At 40.2% G+C, this 19,960-nt stretch overlaps 1 protein-coding gene across 1 annotated transcript in view; it reads left to right on the top strand.

Moving 5' to 3' along the window:
* The window catches only part of LOC126278893 (calbindin-32), a 1,341,317-nt gene that overhangs the window by 1,260,156 nt on the left and 61,201 nt on the right, over positions 1 to 19,960 (top strand). Inside the window, exons 8-9 of the mRNA XM_049979167.1 lie at positions 12,911 to 12,966; positions 15,855 to 15,900. Of these exons, the coding sequence (XP_049835124.1) occupies positions 12,911 to 12,966; positions 15,855 to 15,900 (102 nt within the window). The remainder of the gene's footprint in view (positions 1 to 12,910; positions 12,967 to 15,854; positions 15,901 to 19,960) is intronic.

Consider the following 19,960-nt stretch of genomic DNA (forward strand, 5'->3'; position numbering starts at 1 on the left):
TACTAGAACTGACATGTGATTACACTTTCACGCAGTTTGGGTGCATAGATCCTGAGAAATCAGTACCCAGAACAACAACCTCTGGCCGTAATAACGGCGTTGATACGCCAGGGCATTGAGTCAAACAGATCTTGTATGGCGTGTAAAGGTACAGCTGCCCATGCAGCTTCAACACGATATCACAGTTCATCAAGAGTAGTGACTGGCGTATTGTGACGAGCCAGTTGCCCGGCCACCATTGACCAGACGTTTTCAATTGGTGAGAGATCTGGAGAACGTGCTGGCCAGGTCAGCAGTCGAACTTTTTCTGTACCCAGAAAGCCCCGTACAGGGCCTGCAACATGCGGTCGTGTATTATCCTGCTGAAATGTAGGGTTTCGCAAGTATCGAATGAAGAGTAGAGCCACGGGTCGTAACACATCTGAAATGTAATTTCCACTTTTCAAAGTGCCGTCAATGCGAAGAGGTGACCGAGACGTGTAAACAATGGCACCCCATACCGTCACGCCGAGTGATACGCCAGTATGGCGATGACGAATACACGCTTCCAATGTGTGTTCACCGCGATGTCGCCAAACTCGGATGCGACCATCATGATGCTGTAAACAGAACCTTGGTACATACGAAAAAATGACGTTTTGCCATTCGTGCACCCAGGTTCTTCGTTGAGTACACCATCGCCGGCGCCCCTGTCTGTGATGCAGTGTCAGGGGTAACCGCAACCACGGTCTCAGAGCTGCTGCAAACGTCGTCGAACTGTTCGTGCAGATGGTTATTGTCTTGCAAACGTCCCCATCTGTTGACTCAGGGATCGAGACGTAGCTGCACGATCCGTTACAGCCATGAGGATAAGATGCCTGTCATCTCGACTGCTAGTGATACGAGGCCGTTGGGATCCAGCACGGCGTTCCGTATTACTCTCCTGAACCCACCGATTCCATATTCTGCTAACAGTCATTGGATCTCGACCAACGCGAGCAGCAGTGTCATGATACGACAAACCACCATCGCGATAGGCTACAATCCGACCTTTATCAAAGTCGGAAACGTGATGGTACGCATTTCACCTCCTTACATGAGTCATCGAAACAACGTTTCACCAGGCAACACCGGTCAACTGCTGTTTGTGTATGAGAAATCGGTTGGATTCTTTCCTCATGTCAACACGTTGTAGGTGTCGCCACCGGCGCCAACCTTGTGTGAATGCTCTGAAAAGCTAATCATTTGCATATCACAGCATCTTCTTCCTGTCGGTTAAATTTCGCGTCTGTAGTACGTCATCTTCGTGGTGTAGCAATTTTAATCGCCAGTAGCGTACTTCAGAGATGGGAGAAGTTGATCATCTTTTCAGCAGTGAAACACACCCCTCCTACTGTAAACTCTTTGCAGTATTTGTAGTTCACTGTTGAGTGTTGATCAGTTCTAAGAACGCTTTTGGACGTTGTTTTTCTTGTGGTTATCGGAGAGACTGTGCTTTTGCCTGACCCGGCTCTGCCCCGGCGTGTGACTTGAACCGCCGAGCGGCGTAGTCTGGATCGCGAAGGTCGCCAGCCACGCGCCATTAGCGCGTGTGGTACACGGTGGCTCGCCGCGGCCTGCATGCCTCTCCCACAGGACGTGGGCGTCCCAGTGTGAGTGCTATTGCTTAGCGACGCGTACAACAGAATGAAATTAGTCGCCTGTAGTTTTACGCATCGCTTGTTTATTATTCATTCTATAGGGTGTGTCAGAAAGGACTTCTAAACTTTGAAATGATACAAAAATTTATTGAGATTGAACCGTGAATTTACTTTCAAAACCTTTTCTTAACAATTTACTTTATTTACTAGCGATTTATCAAGAACATTAAAACATATAATCACACTATGTGAGCGTGGAAGTAGTTGCCAATGGTTAACTCATGAAACAAATTAAATTGTGTTTTTCAATAAATGGAAATTTTATTCCTAAAAGCCCTTAAAAAAACACAGATTTAAGATTATAATCAGAAAGCACCCTGTAAATATCAAGTTACAATTTATTCAGAGGCAGAAATAACTTTAAAAAAAAAGAAAAAGAAAAAAAACAGCATGAGCTTTCGGGCTGAGAATCTTGCCGCTCCCTTTTAACACGGCCGTAGTCACGACCGCTCCCAACAACCTCTGAAAGACTACACTGGTGCAAGTGTGCAACACGCCAGATTACTTTAAACTAAAAATTCTAACAACTCACCCAGACACATATAGTATGCACCCGTAGGAGGGATGGAAATGGTACCAAACACTCACATAAAAAAAAGAACTTGCCACTGAAAGTGCAAGTTGTTTTTAAAAGAGAACTCTTACGGTGGAAGGGTGGCAATTTTATACACTAAAATGACCTTTTAAACAAAATCAATGAAATGCAGTCTTACATAAAATGTAAAAACATGCTCTACATTACACATATACCGCCTCTCAAGATGACAGGCAAGATAAAAGACATATTTCAGCAATTCGGCCTTTACACCTTAGGCAATAAATTCGTGAACACCGGATCCGACATACATGACAGAGGCAGCTATTACCGTACGGCGACCTACAGACCGACAGACAGACAGGCACTAACTGCCTAACAAGCTGCGAACGAGAGACTACCCGAGAACCCAAGTAAAATTTAACAAGTAAATGAAACGACATATCACGAATCACTTAACCTTTAACAAACCGTGATGTCTGACGAAAACCTGGCGCAGCACGCCCAAAACGCTCTCCCGAACCGTCCGCTGCCAGCCGCTTCAACGGACGCAGGAAAGCGCGCCGATCTCCGTCTCACGGCGTCACAGCTCGTGCCGGCCAGACCGATGTCGTGGGTTGACTCCTGTTGCTCTCGTGTCGGCCGCGAAGCCACTACCCCTTTCTATACGGCGCGGCCCACTGGACTCAAGTGGCGACCTCACATACGCCGACGCTCAAGACGGACAAGTCATCTTGTGTCTCAGTGCGCGACCGACCAACCAATCAATGCAACCGCCAATGACTACTGCCTGAACAAAGTCGAGCAGACTGGCGGCCTAACACATACTAGCACTCCGGACGACAGACACTGACTGCCCCACACTGGCCCGGCTGACCAACTGACCAAATTCCCCGACACGACAGACTGACTGGCGAGCTCATAGCGCCCCTTAAATGCACGTGAACAGGCAACTTTTCCCCTTTCCCACCAGAGGGAGACACCAAAGCTGCGACTGCCACAGCAGCGCCTCCGCCAGAAACGGAGGGCGACTGCTTCACACAACGCGCTGCGGCGAGCTCTTCAAAACAGCAAATTTTACCACGGCTCAGAGATAACTTACAGAATTGGTAGATGTGTCATTTTATAGAAAACCATCTCAAGTGTGTTTCACGTAGTGCATCAGTACCTCATTCCACCACCAGGAGCACCAGCGTAGTGCATTGTTAAAGTGGCTACTTTCATTGATGCAGAGCGTGAGCGTTGTGTGTTTTACTTTCATGTCGCGAACTCTTCTGCAACTGTTCGGGATAAATTTCGCACCGAGTATGCTAACCTCCAAGCAGGTCTACAGTTTACTCTTGGCACAGAACTTTGTTGAGACGAACTGTTCACTGCGACATGACAAATCACCAGGTCGTCCACATCTTGATGGCTATATCGAACAGTTTAGGGAGAGCTCTGCCCGCAGTCCACAAAAATCAACGAGACGAGCGTCTCGCGAGGCTGGCATTCGAAACAAGACTGTTTGGCGAGAACTGCGTAGATGTTTACACTTGGAATCATACAGCTTCACTATGTCACAGCACATTAATGATGCAAATAAAGTTGCAACGAATAGAGGACGAAGAGACATCACCGAACACAATGAGCAGCAATGAGTCAACATTTCATAGCAGTGGCGTGGTGAACAGCCACAACTGCAGAAACAGGTCAGCAAAAAACAGCATGCAACCCTGGAAAACGTTCATGACAGCCCGAAAGTTGGTGTGTTTTGTGTCCTTAGCAAATTGAAAGTGTACAGCCCTTTCTTCTTCATGGAGAAAACTGTCACAGATATTGCTTATCTGGATATGCAAAAACGTTTTAATTGCACAGATCTATGAAGATGACAGACAAGGGATGGTTTACTACCAGCGAGACGGTGCACCAGCTCATTCCCCCGTGGGAGTTCGAGGTTTCCACTTTAATCGCTTCCCAGTTCAATGTTATTGGTCGTGAAGGGCCAATCTCACAACCACCTCGCTCCCCAGACGTGACAACAATGGATTTCTTCCTCTGACGTTTCATTAAGGACCGTGTGTATGTTCCTCCCCTACCACACGATTTAGTCGGCCTGTAAAATGGAATCTACGATGCCGTTGCACAAGTTATGACCGATTTGCTCCAAAGAGTGTGGGAAGAAATTGATTACCAGTGGAATGTTTGCCGCGGCGCCAACGGTACTCACAAAATGACACTTGAGGTTATGTGAAACTAGAGGTTGTTTGCTACAAAATGAGACATCTACCGATTCTGTAAAATGTCTCAATAAATTTCTATGTCATTTCAAATCCGTAGAGACCTTTTGATGCACCCATTACACTACAACATTTATTCGCTGTTTTCGAATTTTGGGACATCAGTTGTATTAGGTATGGATGTGCAGTGGTCAAAATACACACATCAAAACAAGTTTTGCATCACCGCGGTTCCCAGAACTCCTGAATATAGATTCACTGTGGTTACTATATCACAGACACAGTCCCTTTGACTGTCCAGAGATGTCACTAAACCCGCCCAAAGATGTAAACAACCATGCATGAACAGCGCCTATTAAACGGAGAGGGTCCGACATCCGAGCAGTTCGTTATTCCACAAGGGAGGAGGTACATGGCTCCTGTTGTCTGTAGTTCAACCATGCCCAGACGGTCAATACCGCGGTTTCATCGCGTTCGCACTGTTACTTTGTGCCAGGAAGGGCTCCCAACAAGAGAAATGTCGAAGCGTCTCGGAGTGAACCTAAGCGATATTGTTCGGACATGGAGGAGATACAGAGAGACAGGAGCTGTCGATGACAACTCACGCACATCTTGTGAATCACTTCCTTCAGGATAACGACATCGCTCTATTACAGTGGCCAGCATGCTCTCCAAACATGAACCCTATCGGACATGCCAGGGATACATTGAAAAGAGCTGTGTATGGACGACGTGACCCACCAACCACTCTGATGGATCTACGCCGAATCGCCGTTGAGGAGAGGGACAATCTGGACCAACTGTGCCTTGAAGAACTTGTGGATAGTATGCCACGACGAATACAGGACGTGTTATTGGATATTAGCGTTACGGGTGTGTAAGCAATCTAGACCACCACCTCTGAAGGTCTCGCTTTGTGGTGGTACAACATGCAATGTGTGATTTTCATGAGCAATAAAAACGGCGTAAATTGTGTCTATGTTGATCTCCATTCCAATTTTCTGTACAGGTTCCGGAATCCTCGGAACAGAGGTGATGCAAAACATTTTTTGGTGTGTGTAAATGTTGCATACCGACTACGCTTCAACACTGATCGTTATTATCCGGAAGTACGTTATGATATCAACACATTGGCTTGTACTTCTAGTGGAAGCAGTTCTTGTTTCTGCGGTGAAGGGGAAGCATGTGCAGTCTATGGCAACCGTGTCATCTGTAAACATTGCAGTACTTGTCCTGTGTGCCATGAGAGCCGTGTTGCTTAAGGATGGTTCGGAGAATAATAACGTATGATCATAAGCTCTGTATAGACACTTTAATGGAGCAGAAGATATCGCAGTTAATGCAGCCGTGAGTCAATGTGATGTTTCTAGAATGTGGAACATGTTTCTAGCGAAAGGATCGTCACCAAGGTTTCCAGCAAGCATAAATGCTCAACATAATTCTACACGTCTACAGCGACGTTGATAAACAGCTGCAGGAGTGCAGGTGTCAATACAAGCGATACAAAATCGGCAGCATGAGCAGGGATTATATGCCAGAAGATCTCTCAAAGCTCCTCCAAATCGTCTTCGGAGAGCGGCTCGTGTCGCATGGGCACGAAGCCACTCTTTGTGGACAAGGCAGCAACGGGACACGAGACTTTTTCCTGTAGAGAACTGCATCACTTTCCACGATGACAATACTGATATTCGTGTGTAGAGGCTTCGAAGGCAACTTTTACACTCTAACTCGTAGACTGCCACCCTTACCTATGCGGTTCAATCATGCCAAAGCATAATCATTATGATCTCAGGACACCTCTTGTGCCAGTACATAAGGGGATGACTGATGTGAAGTGTCGGGGCGACACCCTTGCATTCATTGTGACTCCGTTTGGTGAACGTATTGGAGCGGGATTGACGCGAATGGACGAGAATGTAGGCCAACATCGTCGCAATCTTGAGAACACCTCCCTAGTGGAGCGTAGAAACGGTTGGCTGGACTGGCCTCCAAATTGTCCGGACATGAACTACGTTTAGAATGCATGTAACTGTATGTAATTTTTGCTCTCGTTTACAGTTTGGAACGATTGTGGGCCCTTTAAATCCATTCGACGAAATTTGAACGTGATTTGGACACGGAAAGAGTACTTCTGCTTCATCAGCACTCCTATTTTCCGCCTTCCTGCGGCGTGATCACGTGGGAGTTAAAAATTAACCACTCCCAACCCTCCCCCCCCCCCCCGCCCCCCCCCGCTTTCCCCGCCCCCTAGTTCTGCAACTCCCCAACTCCCTGGGTGACACACACGCTACTTTGTTGAGCACGCTACAAATGTATCTCTTAGAAACTTCGACACCAATTCAGCCCATTGGCTGCTCTAGCGCCTGAAAGTACACAAACAGCAGACAAGGGGAGCCGAAGGGGTTGCCTAACCATCAGGTGCTGGTGCAGCCGCCAGTCTGCTTTAGATATATGAAGATGATATCTGTTCTTTAGGCTAACCGGCCATTGACCTTCTTCTGTGCAGATGCACACGCATTGCCCAGACTCTTACGGGACTCGGTAAGATTGTCTGCCGCGAGTAATGAGTGTAATGGGCAGGGGCACTACGAATGTAGTGTGGGGACATCAAGTTGGCAATGTGGGCCTCATGGGGAGCGTGCATGGGATAAATCCCTGCAGTTGCACTATCCTCTCTGCCCTCGTTGGCTCAGAAGGATATGGGATCTGCCATGTAAGCAGGAAATCCTGGGGTCGAGTCCCGCTCGGGGCACACATTTTCAACTGTCCCCATTGATGTATATCAACTCCTGTCGGCAGCTGAAGGTCTTGATTTAATTATCATTTCAGTCTATTTTAGTGTCGAAATTTCTGAAGGTATGTTTCTAACGTGCTCAAGAAAGATGCTTAGGTGGCTCCGTGGGCGTTGCAGAACTGATTGGGGGGAGAGGTCACACTTTTTGACGCTTTATTCACTCACATGCTAATGTTGCACTCCCTCATGACCATGCCACATAAGGCCAGAAAACAGGAGGGTTGAAAAACCGTAAGTACTGTTTCCTGCTACGGATCACGTTCAAATTTCGTCGAATCGACATCTACATCTACATCCATACTCCGCAAGCCACCTGACGGTGTGTGGCGGAGGGTACACTGAGTACCTCTATCGGTTCTCCCTTCTATTCCAGTCTCGTATTGTTCGTGGAAAGAAGGATTGTCGGTATGCTTCTGTGTGGGCTCTAATCTATCTGATTTTGTCCTCATGGTCTCTTCGCGAGATATACGTAGGAGGGAGCAATATACTGCTTGACTCTTCGGTGAAGATATGTTCTCGAAACTTTAACAAAAGCCCGTACCGAGCTACTGAGCGTCTCTCCTGCAGAGTCATCCACTGGAGTTTATCTATCATATCCGTAACGCTTTCGCGATTACTAAATGATCCTGTAACGAAGCGCGCTGCTTTCAGTTGGATCTTCTCTATCTCTTCTATCAACCTTATCTGGTACGGATCCCACACTGCTGAGTAGTATTCAAGCAGTGGGCGAACAAGCGTACTGTAACCTACTTCCTTTGTTTAAGGGTTGCATTTCCTTAGGATTCTTCCAATGAATCTCAGTCTGGCATCTGCTTTACCGACAATCAGCTTTATATGATCATTCCATTTTAAATCACTCCTAATGCGTACTCCCAGATAATTTATGGAATTAACTGCTTCCAGTTGCTGACCTGATATTTTGTAGCTAAATGATATGTATTCGCAGCACATTACACTTGTCTACATTTAGATTCAATTGCCATTCCGTGCACCATGCGTCAATTCGCTGCAGATCTTCCTGCATTTCAGTACAATTTTCCATTGTTGCAACCTCTCGATACACCACAGCATCATCTGCAAAAAGCCTCAGTGAACTTCCGATGTCATCCACCAGGTCATTTATGTATATTGTGAATAGCAACGGTCCTATAACACTCCCCTGTGGCACACCTGAAATCACTCTTACTTCGGAAGACTTCTCTCCATTGAGAATGACATGCTGCGTTCTGATATCTAGGAACTCCTCAATCCAATCACACAATAAGTCTGATAGTCCGTATGCTCTTACTTTGTTCATTAAGCGACTGTGGGGAACTGTGTCAAATGCCTTGCGGAAGTCAGGAAACACTGCATCTGCCTGTGAACCCGTGTCTATGGCCCTCTGAGTCTCGTGGACGAACAGCGCGAGCTGGGTTTCACACAACCGTCTTTTTCGAAACCCATGCTGATTCCTACAGAGTAGATTTCTAGTCTCTAGAAAAGATATTATACTCGAACATAATACGTGTTCCAAAATTCTACAACTGATCGACGTTAGAGATATAGGTCTATAGTTCTGCACATCTGTTCGACGTCCCTTCTTGAACACGGGGATGACCTGTGCCCTTTTCCAATCCTTTGGAACGCTTCGCTCTTCTAGAGATCTACAGTACACCGCTGCAAGAAGGGGGCAAGTTCATTCGCGTACTCTATGTAAAATCGAACTGGTATCCCATCAGGACCAGCGGCCTTTCCTCTTTTGAGCGATTTTAATTGTTTCTCTATCCTCCTGTCGTCTATTTCGATATCTACCATTCTGTCAACTGTGCGACAGTCTAGAGAAGGAAGTACAGTGCAGTCTTCCTCTGTGAAACAGCTTTGGAAGAAGCCATTTAGTATTTCGGCCTTTAGTCTGTCATCCTCTGTTTCAGAACCATTCTGGTCACAGAGTGTCTGGACATTTTGTTTTGATCCACCTATCGCTTTGACATAGGACCAAAATTTCTTAGTATTTTCTGCCAAGTCAGTACATAGAACTTTACTTTCGAATTCATTGAACGCCTCTCGCATAGCCCTCCTCACACTACATTTCGCTTCGCGTAATTTTTTTTTTTTTTTTTTTTTTTTTTTTGTCTGCAAGGCTTTGGCTATGTTTATGTTTGCTGTGAAGTTCCCTTTGCTTCCGCAGCAGTTTTCTAACTCGGTTGTTGTACCACGGTGGCTCTTTTCCATCTCTTACGATCTTGCTTGGCACATACTCATCTAACGCCTATTGTACGATGGTTTTGGACTTTGTCCACTGATCCTCAACACAACTTTTGTGTTGAGCCATCAGGTACTCTGTAATCTGCTTTTTGTCACTTTTGCTAAACAGAAAAATCTTCCTACCTTTTTTAATATTTCCATTTACGGCTGAAATCATCGATGCAGTAACCGCTTTATGATCGCTGATTCCCTGTTCTGCATTAACTGATTCAAATAGTTCGGATCTGTTTGTCACCAGAAGGTCTAATATGTTATCACCTCGAGTCGGTTCTCTGTTTAACTGCTCAAGGTAGTTTTCAGATAAAGCACTTTAAAAATTTTCACTGGATCCTTTGTCCCTGCCACCCGTTATGAACGTTTGAGTCTCCCAGTCTATATCCGGCAAATTAAAACCTCCACCCAAAACTATAACATGGTGGGGAAATCTACTCGATATTTTCCAAAATGGTTTTGAATTGTCTCTACTGGTTTCCATGTGTACATCAGAGCAAAGACTGCGGTCACATGTGACATGCGCGATCACGTTCAATGATGATTCAGCCCCATAATGTCCTCATAAAAGGTTGAAACGTCCGGGAGGATTAGCAGTGTCAAAGGTTGTCAAGAACATCTCCCGTTGCTCATCACTCTGCAATCTCTCATTTTCAACCACGAAATGCGTGAGAATTAACGCCCAAGGAAACGATGGGATTCTATTGCCGCTCTTTATGCAATCCCCTGAGGCCTTGTCGAATCGATTATAAGCGACGGTGTGTCTGAAATGTTCCTCTCGGCCGCCCAGAAGCAAACCAAGTTATTTCAATGTTGGGTGTCGCCGTTCTGACCTCCATCGCAGAGGCATCAAAGGAAGCAATAAGCTGTGTTGAAGAGGAGCTCTGACAATCTTCTCATCGTGTGATATGTCCACGGTATCAGGCAGAATTGTGGTAAAATTTGATGACAATGTGACATAAAAAGTAGGAAAAGTACGGCCACAATATGGCACCATAGGGCTTTTTTGTGTAAAATTTACGTGAATAAACAACAAGCTTAGTGTTTGTTTGTAGAATTGATTTTCATAAATTAAAAAAATTAAGAAAAAAATACAATAAGTCCTTAACATAGAAGAGAATAAGGACTTTCTAATGAAGTGTGTCTATCTTGAAACAAATACTAAATAGTGTTTTTGAATTTTCAAGTGCATTTGATTTTTTTTAATCTTAAATTTTGATTACTTCCCTAAATACAACATTTAAGCACAAGCTGCTTTCAATATCGTCATGAGTAAAATTTCAGTTACGTCTCAAACAACATCAGTAAACTAAGGCTTAAACCAGATTTTGTTGAAATCACATACATTGATGTTTTACATAGAAATTGGTTTTATTTTTAACCCTAGAATAAAATGATTGCAGTCAATAAAGAATAAGCAGGTGACAGGTCATATACAATACTCTACAGTTTTGTATATTGTTATTTAAAAATATCACACTAATGCTTCTGTAACAACTTTAACACACGAGTGGCTCTCTGTTAGTATTATTTCAGTGATCTGCTTTACCAATGCGATCATGTATTATCATCTCTCATTTGTATTAAAATTCACTGCATGTTAATATTTTACAGTAACAAATTACAAAGGGTTAAAAATTATATATACCTTTCCTTTTGCAGTTAACGTGCATATAATGATATCACAAAATGTATTGTCTGAACATCACAGCATGCTTATATTGTTGGATCAAATTTATATTGATCATGTATTACCACCTCTCATTTGCATTAAATCTCACAGCATGTAAATATTTTACAGTAACGAATTACAAAGGGTTGAAAAGTTATATGTACATTTTCTTTTGCAATGAATGTGAAGTTAATATCTATATTACTCTTTTTTTAGGTTATCATCATAAATTCATCATCATAAAGAGCTGCACCCAGAAGGACAAGGCAGATTGTGATCATTGTTGGCAGGCAGATAGATGATACTGTACATACAAAACCACTGCATTATGAACTTCAAAGGACCAACATATATTGTGCCACAAGGCCTAGAAATGTACATATCAACATGATGTAGCACCCCCATGGTTCTGAATACAAGTGTCAATATGTGTGGCATGGAGCTGGACAGGTCTCAGATGTTTTCCTGCATACATCCCATGTTGCTTGCAACTGAGTGTGGATATATACAGAGCAGTGCGTGGAGGTGGAGTCCTGAAAATATGGTCCATGGCAAACCACACACTCTCAGTTGGTGAGAGATTCGGTGTTATGACTGGCTATGGCAGAGCATTTGCAACTACAAGGCATGCTTGGGAAGTGGCATTGGTATGAGAACAAGAGTTATCCTGTTGAAATATACCATGGGCATTTGGTATTCATGAACAACAGAGCTACCACTTGCAGGACATCCATGTACCATGTGGCTATCATGGAGTCCATTAGGAACACTGTCAGTGAATGGGCATCATAGGATAATGCTCCCCACACTGTCACAAAAGAATACAAGTGTCAATATGTGTGGCATGGAGCTGGACAGGTCTCAGATATTTTCCTGCATACATCCTATGTTGCTTGCAACTGAGTGTGGATATATACAGATCAGTGCGTGGAGGTGGAGTCCTGAAAATATGGTCCATGACAAACCACACACTCTCAGTTGGTGAGAGATTGGGTGATATGACTTGCTATGGCAGAGCATACAACTGATTTGTTGCCCAGTATGGCAATAGGACCACCCAACCTCCTGCAGCCCCATGATGTGGCCTCTCTTAAACTCAACCACTTGGAAAACCTAGTGTCAAACATGTTGCCCAGGCATAGCACATGTTCAGGTGATGCCCCTGTGATGTTAATCACTGTTGTACTGTCTGACATGGCCATTTTGGCCCCTATTATGTCAGCCAATGCACACATCATCAAGACACCACCTTTGCTCCCTGAGCGTGTGGCTAACCTTGAGAAAGTAATCATTTCTATAGCTGATGGTGCATAACATCTCACCTAGTTAGAGTGGATCGGTAGGGTCTTTCTGGGTGCAGTTATTTTTATGACAATGAGTGCAGATAGTGTAGCTCTGCACTTCTCTTTGACTATGGTGTAGCTATTACTTTCAACCATTACATCAAGAAGTTCTATCATGCAAAATGAACAAGCTCTTCAATTAGCAATGTTGTAAAAAGCCATTTTTATGAGACATGTCAATATCTTGATCAGTCAGTTAGTTACACACATGCTGACTGTTTACAATTTTTTTATGTAAAAGTGACTACTTCTAGTTCAAGGATTCCTCTGTAGAATAAGTTGTTAAGGAGACACATCTTTAATCTACATTTGACAAAATTTCTCCTCTCTGCCATATATTTTATTGACATTAGTAGATGTAATCATGCATTTACTCTATACTTGCAAAGTAGCTATTTTTTACCTTTGCAATAACTGTTTCATTTTGTTTCAGCTCCAAGTGTTTGATGCTAATAAAGATGGACGGCTTCAGTTGTCAGAGATGGCAAAGTAAGAATTGGGAATTAGTGTTATAAGTAAATTAAATAGTTTAGTTTAGTTTTTTTCATGTTTTGTTGATCACATTATTTTTGTGAGGATTGTCCTTATTGTGGACAATGTCAATAGCTTTACAAGTGAGATACATTTTCTCACTTGAGATATGGCTACATGCTGACAAATTATGTAACTGTTTTTTGACTTCACCTCTTAATCTAATAGGGGTTGTCAAGCAAGTTTATTTTTATTGCCTACCATTACCTTTAATTTGCAACTTTCTTCTCTCTGTAGAAGAGTAAGATTGAGGTCAGTGGAAGCAATTTTTGTTCCTACTAGTATTCTTGTACTACTATTTTTTCCATACTTTTACTGGTCCTTTACATCAAACTTCATAAGAACTAATTATAGTAAAGCTGCTATTAGTAAACCTGTTGTTTAAAAAACAAGAAGTGCTTTAAGAATACTTGTAGACACGAGATAATATCCTTGCAGCATACTTTGGTCCAATGGACTATTTATGTCTGAGAGTAGAACTGCCTCAGGAAGTTTACAGTATATCAAAGTGGTGTAGGGGAAGCAAAGATGAGCTATTTGATATAAGACACTTGTGATCTATCAAGCAAAGAAACAATCTGAAATTGGCCTAAAAAGGCAGTTGAGCTACAGTGCCTGTGCACTATATGAGATTTTAATATCCGCTCACCCTTTTATACCACATGTTTTTGTTAAAATCCAAGTTAACTTTCTCTGTGGGCACAATGAAGAGAAGATTCAATGGAACTAGTTATGTAAAAACATATTATATTTCCATTGTGATCTAGACTTAAACCTTACAATAGTAGTTGCCTCATAGTAAGAAGGCCAGAGAAAGTAAGTGATTTAATTGTTATTTTCATGCTGAGGCTGTTTCCCACCTTTGTAAACCACAACTGTCTTATATCAAACTGTATGTCTCAATTCATTCCACATCACAGGTACACTGAGAACAGTTACCATTTACATAATGCACATGATATGAATGAAAATGTGTGGAGCAACCAATTTTTAGTCTTTCATCATGAAAATCATTGGCCAAGCTGATAACAAATATTTCAGATATTTATCCAATTTATTGCCTTTTAATTTTGCAATAAAAAAGAATGCTTTTTTTGTCCATTCTTGAAATACTATCATACTATTACTAGCTTTTGTGAGATTTAAAATAGTACTGCAGAGGGTCATTTATTATCCACAAAAAAAGTCGATAAAACTGCTAACTATTATGTAAGAGATTAGGAGGACAAACTGAGTACCACTCTAATCTTTTGTTAATACTCAACTAGAAAAAAACTTGAACTTGTCTGAGAAAGTGATGAGTCCCTTACATTGAACTGTCCAAGACCACAAGGTCTCAAATTTACAAATTCACCTCTCTCAAATGTTACGCATGGAAATTTTACAATGTTCAAGACAGGAAAATAAATAAAACAAATACATCAACCACTTTCTGAAAATATAAGTAATTGGACACAGAAAAAATATGCTCCCAAGCAGTGGTAGGGCAATACACATGCAAACAGTGTTACAGTTTACAAGCTTCCAGTTCCAGTGGCTCCTTCTCCTGGCAGAAGGATTGAAGAGGAAGGAGGAAGGGTGAAGGAAAATGACTGGCATGGTTTAGGAAATGGATTGAATTCAGTAAGTCTCCTCTGACCATGGATTCTGGGTGACTTTACTGAACACTGCCCCTTTTTCCTAAAACTCACCAGTCCTTTTCCTTCATTCCCTTCCTTCCCTTTCAACCCTTCTGTTAAAAACAATCAAATCTTTCGAACAACTGCAGTATGAATTTAAATATCAAATGAAAGATCTCCATCACCTTTATCTATCTCCCATCTCACTACAGGTGGTTCCCTTCTCTCCTTAGATCTGAGTGATCTTCCTTCCTTTTCTAACCTTCCCCAACCTATTACTTAAAAAATCTAGATAATGTGTCACTTCTGCTTTTATATACATATCAGCAAAAATACATATTTTACCTCATGGAGATAAGTACTGACCAATAATTCTGTCTCAAATTCATTGGCAATATGCAGGTTCACAGATATTAATTTCATGGCATACACATTTTCTGATCTAGTCATCAAAAGGCAGACATATTCCTAATTATATAAAAGTTAAAAAGACAGTGCAAAGTAAAAGGAATAATAAAAAAGTCAAAGAAACAGAAAGTGACTTTTTGGTAGTCAGGTAATTCCTATTAGGAAGAAGAAATGGAGGCACAATTTTCACCTTGTGAAAACTCATGCTTACTACCAAGTTGCTGCTCCATGTGAAATGCAAGAGTTCGTTTTTGATGTCATGATCTACATTTTATTGTTGTTGTTGTTGTTGTTGTGGTGTTCAGTCCTGAGACTGGTTTGATGCAGCTCTCCATGCTACTCTATCCTGTGCAAGCTTCTTCATCTCCCAGTACCTACTGCAACCTACATCCTTCTGAATCTGCTTCATTTATTGAATCCCAGATAATACTCAACATATGGTGGTAAATGTTCACATAAATCTGAAACATAAAATTATTACTGACAGTGATAACTGATAATACTCTTAGCCATTGCAGCAACTCAATGAGTTCCTTATAAGAGTGGACTATTCTGTACAATTCACATATAGATTTCATTGTGTGTAAGATTGAAATAATTACAAAGTAGAATAAAAAATGTGATACTCTCATATTTGTACTAATTTCTGTACTTCTTCATTCAAGCAGAAAATTAAGGTCTAGGAAATGTTCTATGGAGAAGTAAAAGTATATCTATACCTTAAAAATATTGTGAAAGTATGTTTATTTTACAGCCTTTTATGTGAGGATCAAATTTAAATCCGTGTGTCACACTAGTAAACAATTAATTATGTTGCAGATTACTGCCTGTCAAGGAGAACTTTTTGTGCCGGCAGATATTCAAGGTATGACATACAAATATTTGCACATGTACAAATATAAGTATTTAAATGTTGTGAATTAATGTGACACAAAAGACAACTCTGAATTATTTAACAATAATCTTAAACAAAGAGGGAAAGTCATTTCCTTCTAGAATCCAATTATTTTCAAGAGACAGTTAGGATGTATGTGTGATATGCATTCATAGTTTATATTATTCTAGCTGAATCTGATACTATGTGCCATTCATAAATTGTGTAGGTAGGATGGATGCATAATTTGAATTAAAAGTACTGGTAAGTGGTAGTGAAGTTTTAGTACTATACATAGGAATGCCTTTCAGTCATTTGTGTGTGTAAAAAAAAAAATAATAATAATAAAAAAGTAAATAAATAAAAAAATGAATTTTGTCACATTTATTTTTCTTTACAGAATAGATAGTGCAAAATCTTTACTTAAAAGCCATCGCTAAACATGATAATTAATAAATATGTAATATCTCACATCATTTAGTATGATACAAAGACCATAAATAAAATTTATCATAGAAGTAAGAGTTGAAAAATACTTTAATAAGTTTTACATTCTCTATTAGTTTTAAACAGTCTGGTTATTTTGGTTCAGTGTTGTTCACTGTCATGCACTACTGAAAACAATGTCCTATGCTTGTGTTACCCTTCTCTGCTAGCAGTTTGACTATGTATTATCTCTAAAGCTTCTCTGTTTTCTCACTGTGCTAACTCTATCTAAAGTACTGCTTTAAATCTTTCCAGTTTGCTGAAGTACATGATTATTAATTGATTGCTTGATTCCCCTTAGAAACCCCCATTTGTTATTAAGCATTTACTTTATGCATGGAAGCTCTCTGTTTCACAAACTTGGTGAAAATATTCTCAGTGTCACCTCTCTAATCTTCAACATTAAGTGGAAATATGAAACAAACCTTTTAAATCTCAATTTTTAAGACTTGCTTATACTTGGAAAAAAGTTATTCCATACAATTACATAGTTATGGGGAAAACCATAATATTTGGTCAAAGTTGACTGTAAATCCATAAGAATTTGAGGACATAATATAATTTAGAATTCTTTATGACAACATGATTAAAAAGGTGGTCTTAACTGCCTTTGTCACAGACAGTTTCTAATCTATTATGTCAAATCATACTGACAAGAAAGAAACAGTACATCAACATAAATCAAACATTTTGTATGTTATACAAATTAGGAACACAATAGTTCAGAAAGAGATATATGTGCATTAAAAGTGATGAACCCTGACAACACATCATTTTATGCTATTTTCACTTGGTCATTGCTTGAAGTTTCTCATAAATGTCCATACCCAGACATTAAAGGACCAAACCCATACACAATTCAATATTATACCAATGATGTCTTCAGAGCCTTGGTACAATCTTACTGGGCTTCTTCCAGCATTCTACAAGTACTTTCATTTGCTGCAGTGCACCATTTATCTCTGATGATAATGAATTGGTCTATAGTATCTCCATAGTTCATTTTGGATTTCTTGTTAAGGAATTTCACTCTTTGACAAATGCACTAGACACTCTAACTTTCTAATGTTGATCTTTATCACTGTTCTCTATTCTTTGTTACATATTTCATATTATTTCAATATCAAATCAAATAATGATTCCATGGCACTATTATGATGTTAGCTATCACCAGTGTGTGAGGTTTGTCATTTACTTTCTATTAGATCTGTTAAAATCGCTGTTTGACATAATCATCTGTCACTCTTTCACTACAATTGCACACAGAGTTTTTGTGTCAGTAATACCATTCAAGCATTAGTCATTGGTGCAAGAATTCAACACTTTTGGATATGCTGTCAGTACTTGTACTAGGTCAAATGTGAATATTGTATTGCATATGTTTAAATTAAAGTTTTTAGTTGCAAGAAAATATCTCCAGTCACAGGTGACTTATTCTGTGGCATTATTAGAGACATTGATCTTGTGGTAATTACTTTCAAGTGCTACATGCTGATTTTAAGCTAAATCTGCCTCAATAGTAGCTATACAAATAAACAGCAACTGGAAACAATTTTTATTGTGAACTGCTTCACTTTTAAACTTTGGTTCTTTCTCTCCTATTGTTGAGAAATCTTAAGAGAGATTTCAATAACAGTGCACGTTTGCAAGAGGCAAATACATAAGGATAGGAAACTTACTTCTAATGAATTTAATTTCATTTGAAAACTATAATTTGATAAATTAGCATAAAACATCAGAGACTTACAAAAAGAGGCAAGATGGTCTATAAAACTCAAGCAACTTATTATAACTTTGTAAACATTTTTCTGTTACTGTTATATGCATAATTTAAGTAACACATACACCCTTTAATGAAAAATGTCACTCTTGATTTCTTTTACGTTATGAGATCAGGATATGACTAGCAGTACACTGAATAAACTGATTGATGTTGTCTAAGGTCGACATGACCTATCAATACCACAACATGAAGCCATCCATATAAAACATATGTGCAGTTCTTGGTGTTCCTGTGTGACAGCTATTTTACCACACACCAAAGACCATTATTCTTTACATGTTCTACTGTTTATTACAATAACAAATTCCATTATCATTTCATTTTAGTAGTACTGAATTCTTTGTTATAAAAAGCATTACAGCCATTGCCATTCTTTTAATTATCAGGAGATACACAATGGTATGTGATGAATATCATGAAGTTTGTCATGCTGCATAATTTTCATACATTTTCTATTCCTTTGAAAACATCTGTCATTAAATGATTATGCAATGCACAGTTACTGACAATATTTCATGTGATACTGTAGAAGTTATTATAATCAAATTCAGCCACAATATTTAACACTGCTGCTCACACTGTGAAACAAACAGCCTATTTTGTATTATCTCATCTCCATCTGAAGACCCATAACTTACATAAAAATCTTACCAGATTACATAAGGTGAATAAAACCGGTCCACATAGTACAAAAAATATCAGACCAAATGTCTTTATCCTTGTTATAACAGCCCACTGCCTTCACTGTCAGCTATGTCATAACATAATGCTGCTTTCAGTGCAACACAGTGGTGCAGATTACTATGCCTTCAGTGATTTTTTTTCCTTTGGTAAACATAGTTTCTTATTTGATAACTCCTCTCTCATGCTTGAGACCTATGACTAGGCAGACACTACAGGCTGCATCATTAATGGAAGGTACTTACGGGTTCACATAGCTTTGTGCAGTTATGGCGGTGCTGGTACTGAAGGGAGCAAACTGTTACAACTAAATAAAACAAAGACATTCAATCAGAAATTTTGTAGAATATGTGTACTGGTTTTTATTAATTTAGTGTAATGCCAAAAATTTTGTTTTAAGGTTGGCACATGATCAAATATGGTTTTCATTTCATATTATAAATAGCATGATTTACCAATCTGGAATGTTGACTGCAACAATTTTCAAATCTTGACAAAACCATGCACTTGTATCTGGTAAAAACATTAACATGAAAGTAAATTTCTTGTAATATAACTGAAGGAAAGAAATTTTCTTGTAAAAGTTGACAGACCACAATCCAATTGATAATTCACGTTCACAAGTTAATTGCTATCTATGTCAAAGGACTTCTAACTAATCAATGTATCACTACTCAAGAGCTCACATTTTGTCATGAGTCTTCATGCCATCAAATATACACTACAGTTCTCCAGTTTTAAAGCTCTTATAAATGAGTTCACATCTAATTCTAGTCTATTCAATAACTTTGCATCACATATGATAACCATTCTTAGATTTTTCCAAAGTGTCACTTCTATATGTCTAAAAGGAGAAATAGCTCCAAAATTTAATGACACGTAATGTTGTAAGAGCTACTCACTTATTTATGATCACATTCACATGAATAAGACCCCTGTCCCCATAAATTAACCACTTATTTGCTCCAACTGCCACACAAGTGCAGCTTCAGTGATTTTCCTACTGATCATTCCAGTACAACTAGTTTCAAATTATCGCAAAGAAAGATTCCTTGTCTCTACTGATCAGTATCTCCAACGTACTAATCACAGTCTGCATTC

Source organism: Schistocerca gregaria, chromosome 6 (assembly GCF_023897955.1).
Source record: "Schistocerca gregaria isolate iqSchGreg1 chromosome 6, iqSchGreg1.2, whole genome shotgun sequence".
NCBI classification, from domain to species: domain Eukaryota; kingdom Metazoa; phylum Arthropoda; class Insecta; order Orthoptera; family Acrididae; genus Schistocerca; species Schistocerca gregaria.